Source organism: Musa acuminata, chromosome BXJ1-1 (assembly GCF_036884655.1).
Source record: "Musa acuminata AAA Group cultivar baxijiao chromosome BXJ1-1, Cavendish_Baxijiao_AAA, whole genome shotgun sequence".
NCBI lineage: Eukaryota > Viridiplantae > Streptophyta > Magnoliopsida > Zingiberales > Musaceae > Musa > Musa acuminata.
The window spans coordinates 6,673,971-6,692,500 of record NC_088327.1 but is presented as its reverse complement, the minus strand read 5'-3'; the positions used below and the strand labels follow the sequence as shown (position 1 = coordinate 6,692,500).

Sequence of the window (18,530 nt, the reverse complement as noted above, 5' to 3'; positions counted from 1 at the left end):
TAGCTAAGAGGTTACTTTTTGATGCCAACTTAATCTCTTTCAACTTCTCCTTTTCCTTTTTCTCTGCAGCTAATGCTGCTGTTGCAGCAGCATGAACCGCATCAGGCAATGATGCTTTTTCATTTGATTTTACCGTGGTTGCAGCTGCAGATATCACTACTTTTTTGCTTGCAGTTCCATCCGATCCTTTTGAAGTTTCATTTGCCATGTCTCCAGCTGCCTTATTGTTGCTCTGCTCGTTGCAAGGGACATATTTCTGAGTTTGATGATCATAAGAATACCAAACACCATTGTTCCCATCATAGTAAAGACCTGCATGAAACAATTACAAGTAGAGTTCACCAAGACAATGAGGCACTACTCCAGTAGGATTTGATGGAAAAAAACCATGCTCAAAGAGGTTTAAACAAAAAAAAAAGTTGCCAGCTACTACTATAACAACTATATATAGCTATATAAACATAAAAAATCGTATTCTATATAAAGGCACATATTATACATATATTAATTTCTTTATTTTTCAAATAGAAAAATTTTAGTAGGAATCCATAGAAGTTTCTGACAATAAAACCTTCCAAAATGAATAATTGCTGTACCAAAAAATTGATATATCAAACAAACTAACCAGTATTTCCATCATAATAAAATCCTGAGGCAGCATCATAATAATAGCCAGATTTCTCATCCCATACAAACCCAGATTGTGGAGCAGAACCACCTCTCTGAACTTCTGCCTTGCTATTTTGCTCAAACCCAGTTGTAGATTGTTTTTGATCTGGATTGTATTCCTTTGGCGTCCAACCAACAGCATCATACTGAACAAAATAAATAAAAGAAGCCAAATAGATATAGCAGCAATTACAGTAGTCTATGGTTGATATTACAATTGAGTAGTACCTCAACAACCAATGAAAAGAAAAAAATAATATGCAAATTGATGCAATAATTGAGTCTAAATAATTACTATTTTGGCTCACCAATATGTAGCTAAAGATGTTAACCCATGAAGCAGTGACTGATTGACACAAATAGAAAAGGTAAATTATATCAATATTAATGAAAATTTTACTCAGTACACATGTGCAGAAGTTGTATTTCTTAAAGTTTGTATACCATAAAGTATGTGAGGAAGCATTACAAAATCAAATCATAAAGTATAACACTGAGACCACTTTATAGGGACTTTTAATATATGTAAAAGCCAAAGAGTGATTTTATGAAACAGGGAGACAATCAGCAAATCTTCTATCATTCTATGAACCAAAAGAATTAGACAAGACAAACAGCTAGATCAAATCATAAAGTATGACACTGAGACCACTTTATAGGGACTTTTAATATATGTAAAAGCAAAAGAGTGATTTTATGAAACAGGGAGACAATCAGCAAATCTTCTATCATTCTATGTACCAAAAGACTTAGACAAGACAAACAGCTAGATGAATATACAGTTCAATTTGATTTAAAAAAAATTTGAGTTCTATTAAGAAGGGATAATTTCTTTAGAGTGTGATTTGAGATGTTGTCATGCATCTATCTCAACAGGTAAATTTCCGGTGTGCTTTCTACTAAATCTGCTAAGCCATAATAAAGGAGTAATCAAGATATATGGCAAGAACATCAAAACAATGAGAATTGGACACACTGGAAAATTCCCATCATCCAGCAGATATTTTATTGGCCATACGAGAATCATGAACTGCCATCTCAAAAAGAATAAACTGAGAAGCATACTCAGGTAAGGCAGTTCAAAGTCCATACAGAATTTGCCTCCATGGTTTAAATACTGGTCGGACTGGTAAATACTGACTGATATTTACTGGTCTGATGATGCATCAATAATGGATCATGCATCAATAATGGATCATGCATCAATAATGGACCATGCAACTAAGTACCAATCGGTACAACCACTCATTAAAAAAAAATTTCATTCAGTGATCTTGACAAGTACATGTCAGTAAATCATATGGCATCTAAAGTCCATAGAGGTCCAACATGCTACCTTGGCTACATCCATTCATGCAAAGGTTTAGTGGTAAAAACAATTTCAACATACAATAACGGCATATTGGCTTCACACCCTAATCTAAACCAAGATGAGAACTACAGAGACATGCAAATCAAGAGCATGCTCTGGTAGTTTGAAAATATAGCCTTGACTTAAAATTGCACAATTGCACCTCTACAGTATCTCCAGAAAATAAATTCCTTGCACAAATGTCCCCATGGTTTGATGTTAAATGCATTACAGTTAAACAAAAGTCATGTTAGAAGGTCAGACGCTATAATACCTTAAATTAACCATGTCCCTACCATTTGACTTTCTTAAGGCATTTACTTCAAAAGGCATCATTAAGATTTTTAATGGGTTTTTTTATAATAAAATTTATATTCTCTGAAGTGGACTTCTGCAAAATCTTTAATTTGAGAGGGCATTCATAAAATTTCTTAAACCATTTGGATGTTTGGCAAAAGGTTGTTGTTCATGTCTAATTATAGTTATCCAAAGAAAGATCACTGTCAAAGAGCCCTCAGGAAATATCAGTGATAGTTCAGGCATTTCTACAAGAAATCTAAGTTTTTTAAGATATTGATACGAATTAAAAAAAATTCCATTTTTAGGAGTATACATGCACAGAAATCCAACAGACTACAGAAAATTTTGCAAAGAATAATGTCAACTATGACAAGGCCATCATGACTGGCACAATTTGTTGCAGCTCAAAAGTGAGAATTTGATCATTTTCAAAACTGTGAAACCTACACATTATTGAGTGCACAGTTCATGACCCACAAAGTGGAAAAGTGAACCAGACATGTATAAGACATTAAAAAATTAAATTATATAACAAATGCTGATGGCTAAGACCTGTTGAGCAAATGTTGCTGCCTCAATAGCAGCTGCTGCAAGACTGCTCGATTGTGGAGTCCCAGATCCAGGTCCATGAATACTTTTTGCATATGCTACACGTAGGACTTGGCCATTTTTTTCTAGGGTTGTTCCATTGGTTGCTTCAAGAGCTTTGGTTGCATCTTCCACCTGTAAACAATGATACAAGAAAAAACATCATACTCTGACATCATGGATAAGAAAAAAAGAAAAAGAGTGTACCGAGTGGAAATGCACAAAAGCAAATCCCCGAGAAACATGAGTAAATTTATCTCTGACAAGGCGAAGATCCTGCAGACAAAAACTGTAAGCTAACAGCTAAAAAACCTTAACATTGGCTAACCACAAGAATATATTTGCTACCTTAATTGCAGCATGCTTAGCAAATTCATAACGAAGCATTTCTTCATCTGCATTTTCATCCAACCCTCGTACAACTAAGACATGAGTAGGACCTGAAAATGAATCTATGTCAGTTACCGAGTAAAAAAAAATTAACAGAAAAGCAAACTTATACCTAAATCTGATCCCCTTTTCCCTAAGGGTGTTGGATTGGTGCTTGCTACATCAGCTGGAGGAGCATCCTCAGTCCGGGGCTCATTGCACTAGATGGTAAAAGCAACAAACAGGAACCACATAAATCATGATAAAAAAAGATATAAAATCTAGAAATTAACTAGAAGAAAATAGTGAAATAGTTTTTTTTCTAAACTTCAAAATGCTTCATTGAGTATGAATACTGTAGGATGCACCAAATGCATGATGAAGATACAAAACTACCACAAAAATGTTGTTGACAATAATCTAGAGAAGAGGACTACTATATCACAGGATGTGTAAAGTACAAGCCCCTTTTGATGTTCAGAGAGAGTAGCACTAAAAGAATTACACCCAAGCAATTAAAGCTTGTAATCCTACAAAATATCTTTAAGTGAACAATTATCGGTTCCAGTGAAATTTCTTATTAAATTCCATGTTGAAAAAGCATAAATCATGTCTTGAAAGTCCAGAAAGAGTTCTCTGCTTCAACCCATTTCTTGTCACTTATATTACTTTATAAACAGATGCTCCCACAGAGCATATTAATATAATCATCCCATGATCACGTTTGACCTCAAGAACCTTATGAGATGCAGCCAACCTGAAGAAAATGACAGTTTACTGGTCCACGCTTAGTGGAGGAAAATGATTGATTATTAAAGGGAGTGCCAACAACAGAGGAATTAATACGTGTGGCTACAAAAAAAAATGTTTCATTCAACTCTATAAAATGCATAGAGAAAATTGACTGAAAAATCTTAAAAATAACATGTAACCCACTTCACTTGAATTGTGTTGCTGATCTGTTTTTCAATATTGCAATTTGAAAAAAAAAGATCAAAAGGTACTGGTAAAATGTGTTAAATTAGTTAGATAATTGATTAAATGGAAACATTAAAATGCCACTTTGCTGAATATGAAGAACCCAAAAGTCAATTCTATCAAGTGTTCAGGTCAGAATATTGACTTTCTGAAATAAGATTTCTTACTGAAAGAATGACTGCAATGTGCAAAAAACCAAAATAAAAATACACCTGGAAACAGGATGTCCGCCGTGCAAAATTTAAACAACCACACATGGTACAAATCCAGTCACATGGTGCAGTAATACTTCTACCGTGTCCATGGCTTGATTTAGCAAAGCTTTCTTGTCCTAATGAAGGTGCACCAGCCCCACCAGTTGGCTTACTACTGCAGCAGAGATGGACATCAGCAACAAAACAGAAGTTGCATAGATAAATAGATACCAAAAACCAATGTCAAAGGAGCATAGACTATAGAAGTTGCAACATTAGAATGAACTATAGTATTCACCAACAACAAGAAAGAAAAAGGAAAAAGGAAGGGAAAGGAGAGAGAATGAAAGAGTCATGATTTTGGAAAACACAATGATCGATTAAAATGAAAATTGCTACTTAAATGAATCCTCTGTAGACCATGGCCTTCAGGAACAAAGTGAATGCTTCAGATATGTTGGATTAAAGTTGCACCAAAATGTGACAACATAAAACAAGAAAGACAAAAAAGGGGAAGGAAAGGAGAGAGAATTAAGTCAAGAGACTACAAAAATATGATGCATCCACCCACCAATAGAAAAATTGCTACTTAGATTAATCTCCCGGAGACCATGGTCTTCATGAACAAAGTGTATGCTTCTTGTTTTTTCAAATTATTAACATGTTATTACACCAGATTACCATGAGAACAAGAACTTTGTAAGCCAGTGTCAAGTTCACACTTCCATGTAACAGACAATGTATCAGAGAGGGTCATTCCATTGCACAGTTCACAGATCTTGTTCCCTGTATGACTAGGTAAGTTTTGTATGACAAAACATCAAAAAGTTCTCGTTCCTTGTAAAACTAAATTATAATAATAAGAAAACAATCAGATAAAAATCTAAAGTACACAACCCCAGGGTTAAGCAATGACTGTTTCAGAAAAAAATTGTTGAACTTCTTTCTCCACATTTAATAAATCAACTGTCCAAATAAACTAACTCTCTGAAACGCAGTTACCTGTACTCAAAGAAGAGCTTCCTTCCATCAATTACAAGACCATTGTCTCCAATGCCGTCCATCATCCTCCGAGCAGCATCCTGCATAAGAAGCATCGGCTTTTGGTGCAAACACATTAAACAAGAGGTGACACATGAAAATAAATTCTATGAAAGGTACCACATCAGGAAAGTCAATAAAAGCAAATCCCCGCGAAACTCCAGAATTTCTCTCTTTAATAACCCGTATATGACGAAGCGGCCCCCACTCAGCCTGGAAGAGACTAGAGCTATTAAACCAAAAGCTAATAACAACAAAGAAAACCATTTATGACCAAGATACTCGTACAAGAAATTGATACAAATCATCTTCAGTTGTCTTCTGTGATAGACCCTTCACAACTATTGTGGCTGATGGCGCCTACAGCAAAAAGAGAAAAGAAAGCTTTATCAATTATATTAAACACAAAAAAACAGTGTTATGTATCCACTGGAGCATACCACAGAAGAGTCATTATGTCTCTTCTCATCACGATCATAATCCCGCCGTCTTTCATTCCTCTCATATCGGCCATCCTCATAGCTGTCCTCTCTGTGACTTCGGCTACGAGTTCTACCTCGAGGAGATCTTGATCTAGACCGATCATCACGCCCATGTGAACGAGAGCGTTCTCGACGTCTATATGGACTTTGATCTCTTTCGCGACTCAAACCTCTCTTTTCATGTTCACGATCACGTGATTCACGTCGTCGCCGACCACCATCCCTCTTTCCTCTCTCATGGTCAGAATCATAGCTATACCAGTCATAATCATAGTCTCTATCACGACTATTTTCTCTGCTTTCATGAGATAAATGGCGTCGAACTTCATAGTCACTGCTCATTCCCTCGTGATCCCTACCCCCAAACCTGGCATGCCTATCATATCCATAATCATGGTAACTATCTGTGTCATGGTACCTCTCAATGTTGCGGTGGTTGTCACGAAAGTTATCTTCATGATACTTCACATGTTCACCAAAGTTATCTATTTCATGATACGGCTCAACATTTCTTCTTGAATCCCTGACGAGTGCATATTCTTCATCGAAACTTCTTCTAGGCTGAGGCCAGACACCAGGAACATGTGTTGGTGGATAGATATCCCTCTCAAGTATGTCATGATGAAAAGAGGTCCTTGCATAACCAGAATCCCTGGAAAATCCTTCAGGTAACAGCCTCCTACCACCATATGATCCACCAGCCCTGCAATAGTAAATTAAGCAGTGGGGAAACACAGGGTAATGTAACAAACATAATATACCAGAAAGGCAAAGTTAGTACAACACCCAAGTATCATAACCAAAACTATAATGTCAAGTGTTAACAAATGGTAAAATCTCACATTTAGGGAAAGTAATCATTTTTTCTAAGAAACATAGATAGGATCATAGGAACATAATTAAGTTTACAAGATGCTACAAAATCCCAAAGGGTTTAAACAATTAATAATTTACCCACCTGAAATCTTGCTCATGGAGTGCACCATACCCCTCCAAGGCCTGTAGATTCAACAGAATAAGCAAATTAGCATCAAAAATTTATGGAAGGGGTAGGGAAATCCATTCCATTAAAAACTGGTCCATGGCTTTCTTCAACAGTTCTGTTAGAATGAGATTCCAGTGAACATGGAGGACACGACATAAGTCATATAATCTGCTATATCATCCCGGTTATAGGTAACAAAAGAGAAAGCTGCAATTACGCTGTTTGTGTCCCATCCTTGTTGACGACCATAACGCCCAGGGTCCATTTGCAGGCTGCACTAGTATTTTCCTGCAAGGCTCTCTTGATGATCTTTCACAGATTTTGACTTTCGAGTGCAGGTTGTTCAGATATCTATCCTGTAATTGATGCACAAGCAGACAGTTATGCCAGTATCAACAAGTATTAACCCACATGGCCATCCTTTTGCCTTAAATCCTCAAACCAACAGTCCAAAAAATACCCCATCCTCAGACTCTCAAATGACAATTATGCAGTCCTTCAAGTTTCAAAGAAAACAAATACAGACATAATCATCAGTCATAATCATTTCAAATAAGGATAGATGCGCTCATAAGAATCAGCATATTTAATGATTTGAGCCAAATGAAACACCATCTCTATGTCCAAAAACATAGTGATGTTTCTAGGAAAACTACAGAAGTGGATCCTGGTGGATTGCTATGAATCCAAGTACATTACAAGACCAGTTTAAAGCAAAGAAACTCGTTTTCATTCTCCATTGCAATTATGATATAATTCCCTAGAAAAATTAGGCCATTTAAGAACTCAAAAAGAATCCAGTTCAGATTTTTCTTATATTTACATTGGATTAAACAAATCCTATGTACAAATATCAATTGCAAACAATGTACCATGACATTCTTTAAACAATGTCTTTTTATTCTAATCCAAGACTTTGCTATCTTAAATCTTCACCTAGCGAACAAGGTCCAGGCAACATGTGGGTTGGACAACATTTCCAAACATAAAACTAAAATGAAAAGTCAATCCAATTTTCGGACAGCATGGCATGTCCATAATTGAACATGACTTTATTTTAACGACCTGAAACTTACTAATCCAGATTTTCACAGAAGACCTATAACTGTCTTCAATCAACCCATACACATCCTGATTTGACCTGAACTTTTAGCAGACAAACACAATGCATGTTGATACTTTCAGATAAATTAAATGATAAACAGCACATCAGGAAACATACAAATACTTGTGAGGCATGAAGGGATGGGGAAGTCTTTTGGATATAATGTTCGCAAACCAGAGAGCAATATTCTAAGCACATTTAACTCCTACTTCCAATGGGTGATTAGCACTAACAACATCATTAACAGATGGAACCAATATGTTTAAAGCTCAAATGTTGAAACAAAAAATGATTGTTTGCATGCATGCAAAGACAATACCAACACTTATTGTCATACAATCATACACTTATTGCCAAACGCATATTTATTTTCTTTTACCTATCCGCACATTAATAAGAGTTCTCCTTATAAAGATTAAGATAACTTGATCGCAATCGATTCTGAAGCATCGCTGGCACTAGATGTTGCACACGACACAGGAAGACGTGCAATATTAAGCTGCATCAGCCAATCCTGATCAACCCAAAGGATGGCGTGGTCTTCACGCCCGTGCCAATATCATCCAAGACCACTCGCTTCATAATAGTTATTAAGATAAAAAGAACTAGCAGTCAAGACGCTACAGGGTAAAGTGTTCAAACAACAAGAGAACGCTCTAAACCCTTTCAAAAACAGAACCATCAGATTCAATCTTTTGATTGAGCAACAGTCGCATATGACGAGAAAACCTCAGATAACCGATCGAAATCAGTGACTTGGGTCAGAAACCCACAACCAAAACAAAAATCAAACCAAACCAGACCTTGATTCTTTCCTCCTCCTTCTCCAGGCCAAGGATCGCAGGAATCAGATGAAACCGCCAAACCCTCGATGATTTTTAGGGCTTACGATCGGGATCGGTCAGAGGAGAAACCCCCGACGACTAGAGGGCCGCTAACGCACCACCAGGTCGTACGATCTACGGGACCAGAACCACCGCGGCGTGGCGTCGCGGGAAAAAAGGCCGGCGGCGGTGGAGCGGAGATGGGAGATCGGGCTGCGGTGAGAAGGGCGAAAAGAAAGGCTTATGCTTCCGCGTCTCGACCTATCCTCTATTATAACCAACTAGGAGTGGCATGGGTCGGATGCGTATAGGATCCGAATTCGGTAATTATTTGATCCGATAAAATCCATAATTGAATTTTATGTTCGGGTCGGAAGGGATTTCGGTTTTACAATCGTTATCGGGTATGGATCAAAATTATCATTGAATCCACGTCAACATTTCGGGTTGTCGGGCTCCATTGATTCCCTCGTTAGCCCAAATAGCTAATGAACACAGCTTAACATGCTTGAAGGTTTTAGACTTCATGTGAGTTATCATATCTAAAATTTAGGATCAGATTCAGTTTAGGATTCAAATCATAACTTCCACATTTTCCCTTAATTAAGAAAAATCTTTACTATTAATTTTTTATCAGATGATCCCCCTTTAATTGATTTATACGTAAGGAGTTACTTTATGAAAACACTTTTGTGCCAATGATCATTGACACGTTGCAAACGCAAATACCTCCTCTGGGAATCTTCCACAACTTCCAATGTAATGTCGCCACCACCATTCCACCCTCTACCCATTGTCCCCAACCGTCGACACAACCGCCATCCGTCCTTCCTCATCACCTCCTTCTTCGCCCCTACTCTTTTCCGCCATCTGTCATGTCCTTCCCTGGCATCTCGTCCCCCTCTCCTTCCCCCTAAAGCATGATCAAAATGCAATTGATTCAAAATTATTGATCAAAAAATACTTGTGTTACAGAATTTTTTCTCATTACATCATTTCAATAAACTGTCATGCATCCTTGAACAAAATCAAACTAATATGTTTGAGATGATTGTGAAACATTTTAATTAGTACAAACACAACGCAGAGGAGCATTCAACCTTTAAGATGCCTCCTCTATATCTGCGGTCTTCTGACTTCCGATCCGAGCCATATGGGAGAGAAGCAGGTCACGAACTTTGGCCTTTAGCTGATGACAGAGGAATTGGTGGTACATTTGTTAATCTCTTATCATTTGTTTAAACAACAGTAAAAAGGCTAAACAATACCTCATCGATGCCTAGTTCGCTCTTTACTGAAACGTGGATGGAGCCGTCAGGTCCGAACCTTTTATATCTACCGGTTTCATCTGGAGCTGAAGTGCCATCAGGAGATTCTTGCAAGAGATCACATTTAGAGACGACATCAAGCCAAAGATGATCTTTGAATCTTTCCCTTATTTGTTTGTATGTGGTGAACTGCAGTAGCATCATACCACGAAAAGATCAACCATCGTCATCATGAGATCAGGATTACTAAATCAGAGAATTGTATGCCAATGCTAGAGCTTGTAGAAACTGAAAGTCCAGGAATTTTAAGCATTGTATTCTGATTCAGCATATCAACAAGCAGATATTCGCTGGAAAAACTTGGAAACTCACATGTCATAACAAATTCGGCAACATGGTAATTTAATATTTGTAAGCCTCTTGTACCTGATCATCCGGTGATGTCCCACATTCTCCCGATAGATCATGAACATACAGTACAGCAGTCGGCAAATAAGAAAGGACTGCTAATGTTAACCTTTCTATATTGTTCCTGTCATCTGGGAAAAAAAAAAGGAGATGTAATGAAACCCAAAAAAGCTAAAAAAAAGTTCACTAAGATCACTACAGCCAAAAGCCATGTATATGAAGTTGTGTATTTGTCTATGCACAGGGAAGAAAGAAAGAAGTGGCTAGTAAATATAACGAAAGTAGTTTTGCTATTTCCTTGTCCAATAACTGTAGTTAATAATGCATGATGAACAGGGATCACAACAAAGCCCTGTAAATTATTACCGCCAACAAGATTGTGTCAAAGGTAGAAAAAGTATTTGGTGAACAGCATGCATTTTTTTATTTAAAGAAATCACAGCTAAATAATGATGACCAACTGTCATTTCTATCCAAGTTACATGATAAGATATAGCAAAGATTCCACAAACAAGGAGGTATCATGCTTGGACAAATATCTTAGTTGCAAAAGTACAAGTCAATTCATAAAGTCAGCAATATGTCAAACTCAGAACATCAGTATCAGTAATACTAGAGGATTTTGTAGGATGTCATAGTCAATTGTGTCAGTATTCATAGTGATCACTTACATATAACCTTTTATCTGTAGGATGGACAAATCAAAGAACATTGCTGCTCATGTTCGTAATATATAATGCAAGATAACAAAAAATAAGCAACTTAAATACCAAAAATAACTTGAGCCAACATTGAAGTCATGCACAAGGCAAATCTAGTGGGTGCTATTGGCTGCAGGAGGCAGCACTTTGCAGGCCCCAGCAGCAAGAGCTGGTCCACATTAGCAGGGCCTGCTTGCTCCGACAATGGACCACACGAGGCTTGCCTCATGCATGGCTTCCTAGCAACTGCCATATAATTTCTCTTCCAACTTTTTGCTTATATACTTCATCAACCATCATATGATACTCGACCTTAAAAGAAGGGTAAACTAATGCATGAGGCATCACTAATGTAAGAAATGGTGAGGGTCAATTCTCGATTACATAATATTATTCCTCTAAGTGAAGATGCTATTTCCATCAAGCTCAAACCAAAGCGCCCAGGTTGTAAAGAAACAACCTTAACAGAGAGTCAATGCTCACCCTCTATATTTAAGCTTGATATTAGATTTTCATATTCTGTAAAACTTTATAGTTTGAAATAGCTAAATGAGATTATATGTCTTCGTGTCTTTCCACTTCCTAAAGCTTTCAACCAAAGGAATGAGTTTTACTTCCAACAGAGAAAAGAAGACATTCAACAAAAATGAGTGGGTTTCGAATGGCAATGTTTGAAAGATCAGCTTTCATTTCGTCACATAATCTTGATTCGTATAACATAAAAGTAGATAGGCACATATCATTAAGTAGATCTTCATCAAAAGAAGAGCTCACAACAATGTAATAAAGGTTTTGCAGAGTATCCAAAGAACTAGTTACAAAAGAACCTTGCATACAAAAAAATTGGTATAATATGAAAAATCAAATAATCCATTCATGGGTTCATTCTGATAAAAGTGCATGCTGAAAAATTGAATGGAAATAGAACTGTTTGGTTGACTACCATCATGTCTTGTAAGAAGACCTGGAGTGTCGGTTACCTGTAGTAAAATTTGTCATTCTAGGTTAGCTAAGAGTTGGCTTAAAAAAATCAAAACACTCCAAAAATAAATACCAACCTGGAAACGCTCATAGTTTAAGATGATATGACCCATCAGAATTCCTCTAGTGGTGAAAGGGTAATTGCAAACCTAAACAAAGTAGAGCAACATCAAAGAGAAACCTCTACAGCAACAAAAAATAAATATAAAATTATGATCTATTTCTCAAATGTACAAAACATCAATTGGATGAATGACAAAATGTAACCCTCCACGTTCATAATTGTAAAAGAAGCTGGATAAAGATACAAACACAGGCACAGTCAATCACTTCCCATAGTATTTTGTAGAAAGACATTTACCTCTGGTTTCCCTGTTGATAGAATCCGTACTAGTGATGATTTCCCCACATTAGGCGCTCCAACAAGACAAAGCGTAGGTGTCTGTGGATCCACCACTGGCATAGCACGCAGTGTCTGCAAGACTAAGTGTTAGGTCCAGTTAGCTTCCCTCAAACTGTTAATTCAAGCAACAAGTTGTGCAACCAGCTTAGTCAACGGTCAGTGAAGCAAAAGTCACTAAACCATAGAAGGAGGGCAATTGGTGAAGCTTCATATACATACAACATATTACATTACATGTCTATGTATTCATCCATGAGTTGCAAATAATTACATCATGTAAAGCTACAAATATCATTTGTTAGAAAATTTCGATGTGTCAACTGTTCATAAACACATTTTGATTTCATATTAAATGACCGATTACCTTTGCAACATTTAACAAATCATCAACGGCAGTTCTTCCAAATTGGAAAACTTCCTCAAGCTTCTTGAGTCCCTGCAAGTTCAAGTATATCCATAATGGACGATCAAGGCAAGGGCAAAAGGCAAGATAAGCAAATATATTCTGACACATATTCTCAGACATAAGAGATGACATCAAATTGGAGCTGACCTCATTTAGTCGCTCTTCTGCTTCACGCTTTGATGTGGACTGTAAAGGTTAAAGACCCAACCTGAATAAAAGTCTTTACATTTATACTAGATATGCAAAGCAACAGGGAAATGAAGCTACCATTATGCAATAGTTTCTGGTGTTTTTTCTTTTTTTAAGTTATAGAAACAACAGTCATACAAGTATGCACTGAAAGAACTAGTCAATTATAAGTTATTTGTAGAGGAGAAGCTTTCTGATATGCAGGCCAAAAGGACTCGGACAAGCAGCAACCTTACTGAAGCAATGTCTGGACCCAACTTGCAATTGTGTTCCAAAAATAGGAATGAGTGTGTTCTCATTTTAAGATCGGATACTAAAAGTAAAGCAGAATCATCTTCTATTCAAGTCCAAACTTGCTATTTCTAAATTCCAGGTCTGATAACCTGACTTTGTAGTTTAAATCTTTCCATTCTACATCATGGATTCATATGAACCATCCCCTCTTAAGATTTATGTTTTTTAAACATTAGGAAAGGTTATATTCTAGCAGACAATGTACTCGTGGGTATCTATATGGGTATGATATTAAATGCTTCCAAATCTAATGATCAATAGACACTCATGATTTTGGCAAAATCATAGACAGCTTGATACCAATTGGACTGCTTTAACTTGCCACAAGTCTGTCAGAAACAAACATAGAATGAAAAAGCTTCATTGAGTTTATACATATAAGAATATTTGTAGACTGGACCAACTTAATGTAAAGTGAAAAGGAACATTCCATGGAGCAAACAGAGATGATCTGAAATTGTTACAAGGTGATAGTGCTAAAAAAGACTCTATAATATTAACAGCAATCTCAAAAAGCACAAATATAAAAGAAAATTCTAATTGAGTTTGTTCTGATTTTCCCACACCAAAACATTCGATTGTTCATCTATAATGTGAGCACTAAAGTGTACATAAAGGGAGATGCAAGCCCAAAACAAGGCTGTAAGTATTAGAAAACCAAGCAGCTACAGGGAAACTTAGAGTAGATGCAGATGTCAGTAAGACATTAACTCAATACAACACCTAAGAGAAAAGATCTACTCTGATAACTGAAACTTTCTATCGATTTCACACATGGAATTAGAACAAACAAGTATAGCTTAAACTGAATAGGGACAGCCGTACAAGTCTATAAAAGGTATATGACCAGATTCATGATTGAGTCAAACCTGAGCACAAAGAGATGCATGTTGCTTTCCGACGGAAACAACTTTTTTCCTAAGAGCATCGACTCTTCCTAAGATCTGACAAGACAGCATGAATATCATCACATTCAAAAATTGTAAGCTTCTAGATTAATGTCTCAACTCTCAATAGAAGTATAAGCAAAGAAAACATATCAAACACATTTAACAATTCAATATTCCCATCAACTGGTGAACAAAAGAGCTTGAGCATAGAAAATGGATATAGTACAGAACTTTTTTTATTTTTCATAAGTGCCTGCATTTCAGGTATTGTCATAGAAATAACTAGCTGATCACAAACTATAAGCTAATTATTAGTAAAAATGTAAAATATATATATACATATATATGTACATATACATACAACATACATACATACATATCATATTGGGTCAAGTGTCAGCTTTTAGAAAGAACTGTAGAAGTTTATGAATATATTATTTACAGTTCTTACTGAAATGTACATTGTCGCATATGGAGGCTTTAGATGCATCAATCAAGACAAGAAAGCTCAGTATCACTAAATGCTCAAGTTTCATGCAACAACATGCTCCAAGTCTTGACTGTTTGAGATTTGCGTAAAAGTCAAAATCACAGAGCTGCAAAATCATGGGATACTAAGCTTCTTATAAAATCACTTGATCCAAGTTTTAAGACATGACTCAAGGTTGGCCAATTATTAAGCAGTCCAGGTTCCTTTTTACAAAGTAGAATTAGAAGTTTTTGCTAGGATTACATGCCTAAATTAGAATGTTAAAACCAAGCAACGTGATTTACATTTGCAACCAATTGAAAAATGAACAACAGTTAAACCTTGGCCTGGAAACGCTAAACTTTATGATTATCAGGGTTAACACCAAATATGGGGAATGATAAGAGATTTATTATTTTATTATGTAAAATCATAGAATAGTCTCAGAGAAAAGCAATTGCATCACTAAACAAGGTTGGCATACAATCACCAAGAACAGTAGGCTCAACGTGATGATGTTAGATCATCCATATTTATTGCAAAAGAGAGAATCTTTGAAAACCTCTTCATAGTTGCCATCACCGAAAGTCAGTTCAATAAGAGATCTCTCATATGGATGTAGATATCGCTTGTTGGGGAAGGTTTCCATGTATTTTCTTAAAGGAACAGCTAATTCCTGTATTAAAAAATAATTTTACACGGAAATAGGTGAGCAAAACTACCACTGAAAACAACAATGAGGATAAGTTATAGAGGGGAAAAAAGAGAGAAACTTCATGTCTAACTTTCATTAGTGCATCAAGCTGCTTTGCACCTCTATTTCTCTCTCGCTTTGCTATGTTATGAATCCCTATATCAAGGTGGAACAGAGTACTCTCAACATCCAACAAACAATAATTGATATTGGAAGACAGTAATTTGGAACATGAATTCATACATGGAAGATAAACTCAAAAAAAGCATTACCCTTAGTAGGAGATACATGCCTAGCTTTCCTTTGTGCTGAGGAAAGTATATCCACGGATGGCATTACCATAGGCAGCTGCTGAAAAGCCCCAGTTGTTTTATGTTTTGGCAAAGGTTCATCCTGAAGATAGAAATAATATCAAATAACAATAATGACAACAAGTCAAGTCCAAATTGTTTGTCAACCTGCCGCTATAGAGCTGTATTAAACCAAGTAACCAACTATGCATAATCTCTTTCTCCATTATCCTCACCATGACAATTAAGAAAATTAAAAAAATAAAAAAAATAAAGATAGATCAAAGTTCAAACAAAAAAAGCCAAAATAAGGAAAGAAAAATGCTTCTCATATAATCAAGTATATAGCTGTATGCCACTTGGATCTTGAAAGAACAAATAAATTAAAATTCCTAATGGCCCCATAGACTCCATGGAGTCTCATGATCACCATCAATTGGATAGTAGATAGACCAAACAATTTTAAGCATAAAAGCAAATCCAGAAACAGCTACTTGATGGTTGATGCCACATGAATCCTTCTTGACATAAAAGTTTTGCTTCTTAGTAGACACTAGTAAATCAATCATTTATTTAAAGGATAGAAAATGAGAAACAAGTGTAACTGCAAGATAAAATTACTCATCATCTGTACAAAGTGCTTTTTTGGATGTGATATTGATGCACATAATACATTAGCACCAATAAGAGGATCCCTATCAAATTCAACAAGGTGAAGCAACTCGTAGAAAAGAGAATGCAAGCTTGAAATGAGCATAAGTGATGTATCCTAAACAAAATAACTTGGCCAAGCCATAGAGATTTTTAATTCGGTATGTACTGAAGAATTCTTTGGCAGTTAATTGACATGTCCACTTGGCACAGAATTTCTTTGTTCGAGTCATACACAGGAACACTGAGATAGAAATGGACCAATCAAGTTGTCCAATGCATCAAGAATCATATGTATAAAAATATTTAAAACCTCTTTTATTATGATCCAACTACTATTTCAACTACTAAATAATTCCAGAAAAAAAATATATAGTCATGATCAAATGGTTCATTAAAATATGTATGTAAAATCAGCAAACTTTATGGTTCTTTTAATGTATGGGTATAATGTCTCAAGTCCTACTGTTACTAGCATAATCCTGGTTTACATCTGCATGCTCTATGAACTCAGTGCCTTTGGCTCATGTATCTTGTTCTAGTCTCTCAACAATTAGTAAATTAATTTTCTAAGCAAGGGCAAAACAATTCACGGAAATAGTTCTTTAATTCCGTTTGATGGTTATTTGGTATAACCAGAAATCATGTAAGATAACAACCTAAGGCTTTACAAAGCACTAAGATCTGGATTAAGAGACATAGATGGGGGTCAAAAACCAGCTCAACAGTTGTATCATGCACCAGGAAGCAAACGACATCTGGTTTCCTGCTGATGCTGAGGCAGTGAGCCAGTATAATTATTTGATACCAGATGCAATTGTTAAGATGCCATCCAATAAAGCAGGCATTTCAAGAATATGATATCAAGTTATACATGATAGTTCTTTTGGCAAAGAAAAAGTACCATAATGCTGTTTCCATTCCTGTTGTGAGATCTTAGAGGATCCCTGTCAGCAGCTTCAGTGGTTGCTGATTGCAAACGCTGGCTCAAAAATAGGGAAGAGCTAGTTCGCACTTCCAAACCTGGGATCAAATTTATACAATGAAATGGATATGTCTAGATGAAAACAATTCACACAAAATATTAACGTGGTTAATGAAGTTTGTTGATGTTAAAATCCATTAAGTTCTTCAGGCATGAACATCGATTGAGTCCTCTTAAAGAAATAAAAAATAAACATATAACTGCTGAAACCCCAATTCTACCCATTTAAACAAAGGGATGAAAAAGAATCGACCAAGTTCAAACTTTTAGCAGTGGCAGATTAATCAACCGCAATAAACTCGGTATCTCTTGAACAAAGAAAAACAATACCACATGAACGGTCAACGATAAATGAAATCGTGCTTATTAGATATCCACAGCGACATCCAACCAAAACGAAGATGTATGCAATTACGTTTCGGAAACAACAACAAGAAGCGTAGAAGAAAGTAATAGAACCCGCGGACGTTCGGACACACGGAAACTGCTCGACAAAATGACGCAAAAAGACGACAGAATCAAAGAAAGGCGGAGTGGTCATAAACCCCCCGTTTTATGTAAGGTGGGTATTTGTCAAGATGCCAACAGCACGAGACGTTCAACAAAAGAACAAAACCCATCACGCGTTGGAACACGCGGCATATGCTCGAAAAAATCACGCAGTTAGATAGACAAAAGCAAAGAAAGGCTACTTGGTCTTCAAACCCAGTACTGATCAGAGAACACAAGAGACGATAACTCCAAAGCTCTGTAAGGTGAGTGTTTGTCGAAATGGCCATTTGTTTGAGAGAAGTCAAGTGAACAAAGAAGAAGGGAAGAGGCGACCTCCAGAGAGCCGAGAAATCCCTCTGATCCTTCCCCGAGGCGGCTTGGACGACGAAATCCGCCATTGTTGCAGGAGACCGAAGGCTCTGCTACTCATTTCTCGCCTCTTCTCGGAGCCGCTCGCTGTCTCAGCGTCTCTTTATGTGGAGTCGGGTGAGGATAAATGAGCGGAACGCTTTGGGCCTCCCGT

General features: G+C 36.6%; 2 protein-coding genes across 11 annotated transcripts in view; both read right to left on the bottom strand.

The window, feature by feature from the left end:
- Window positions 1-9,132, bottom strand: part of LOC103984954 (SUPPRESSOR OF ABI3-5) — an 11,299-nt gene extending 2,167 nt beyond the window's left edge. For 6 of the 9 annotated variants that reach the window (XR_010495867.1, XR_010495856.1, XM_009402544.3 and 3 more), the window contains exons 1-14: window positions 8,866-9,132; window positions 7,175-7,313; window positions 6,931-6,971; window positions 5,931-6,675; window positions 5,779-5,850; window positions 5,611-5,703; window positions 5,452-5,531; window positions 4,468-4,624; window positions 3,411-3,498; window positions 3,257-3,348; window positions 3,116-3,184; window positions 2,873-3,043; window positions 626-815; window positions 1-312 (exon numbers count right to left, since the gene is read on the bottom strand). The exon at window positions 1-312 is cut by the window's left edge and continues 678 nt beyond it. Coding sequence is in view for 7 of the 9 variants with exons in the window: in XM_009402544.3 (XP_009400819.2) it covers window positions 1-312; window positions 626-815; window positions 2,873-3,043; window positions 3,116-3,184; window positions 3,257-3,348; window positions 3,411-3,498; window positions 4,468-4,624; window positions 5,452-5,531; window positions 5,611-5,703; window positions 5,779-5,850; window positions 5,931-6,675; window positions 6,931-6,971; window positions 7,175-7,222 (2,158 nt within the window). In the remaining 2 variants the exon portion in view is untranslated. Of the gene's footprint in view, window positions 313-625; window positions 816-2,872; window positions 3,044-3,115; window positions 3,185-3,256; window positions 3,349-3,410; window positions 3,499-4,467; window positions 4,625-5,451; window positions 5,532-5,610; window positions 5,704-5,778; window positions 5,851-5,930; window positions 6,676-6,930; window positions 6,972-7,174; window positions 7,454-8,865 lie in introns of all 9 variants that reach the window. The other 3 variants (XM_009402561.3, XM_009402591.3, XM_009402552.3) reach the window with 2 other exon arrangements.
- A 283-nt stretch (window positions 9,133-9,415) lies between these two features.
- On the bottom strand, window positions 9,416-18,491 carry LOC135636405 (uncharacterized). Of its 2 annotated transcripts, XM_065148119.1 has the most exons (15): window positions 18,341-18,491; window positions 17,435-17,553; window positions 15,862-15,982; window positions 15,681-15,745; window positions 15,458-15,571; window positions 14,406-14,480; window positions 13,201-13,239; window positions 13,012-13,083; window positions 12,606-12,719; window positions 12,322-12,393; window positions 12,207-12,243; window positions 10,581-10,693; window positions 10,155-10,343; window positions 9,987-10,075; window positions 9,416-9,799 (listed from the first exon to the last, which is right to left on the bottom strand). In XM_065148119.1, the coding sequence occupies exons 1-14, from the start codon at window positions 18,435-18,437 to the stop codon at window positions 9,989-9,991; spliced, it is 1,314 nt and encodes a 437-aa protein (XP_065004191.1). In that variant the 5' UTR covers window positions 18,438-18,491; the 3' UTR covers window positions 9,416-9,799; window positions 9,987-9,988. The 2 variants fall into 2 exon arrangements, with proteins under 2 accessions (XP_065004191.1, XP_065004247.1); XM_065148175.1 differs by lacking the exon at window positions 9,416-9,799 and having other exon boundaries at window positions 9,813-10,075.
- Between the last annotated feature and the right edge of the window lie 39 nt (window positions 18,492-18,530).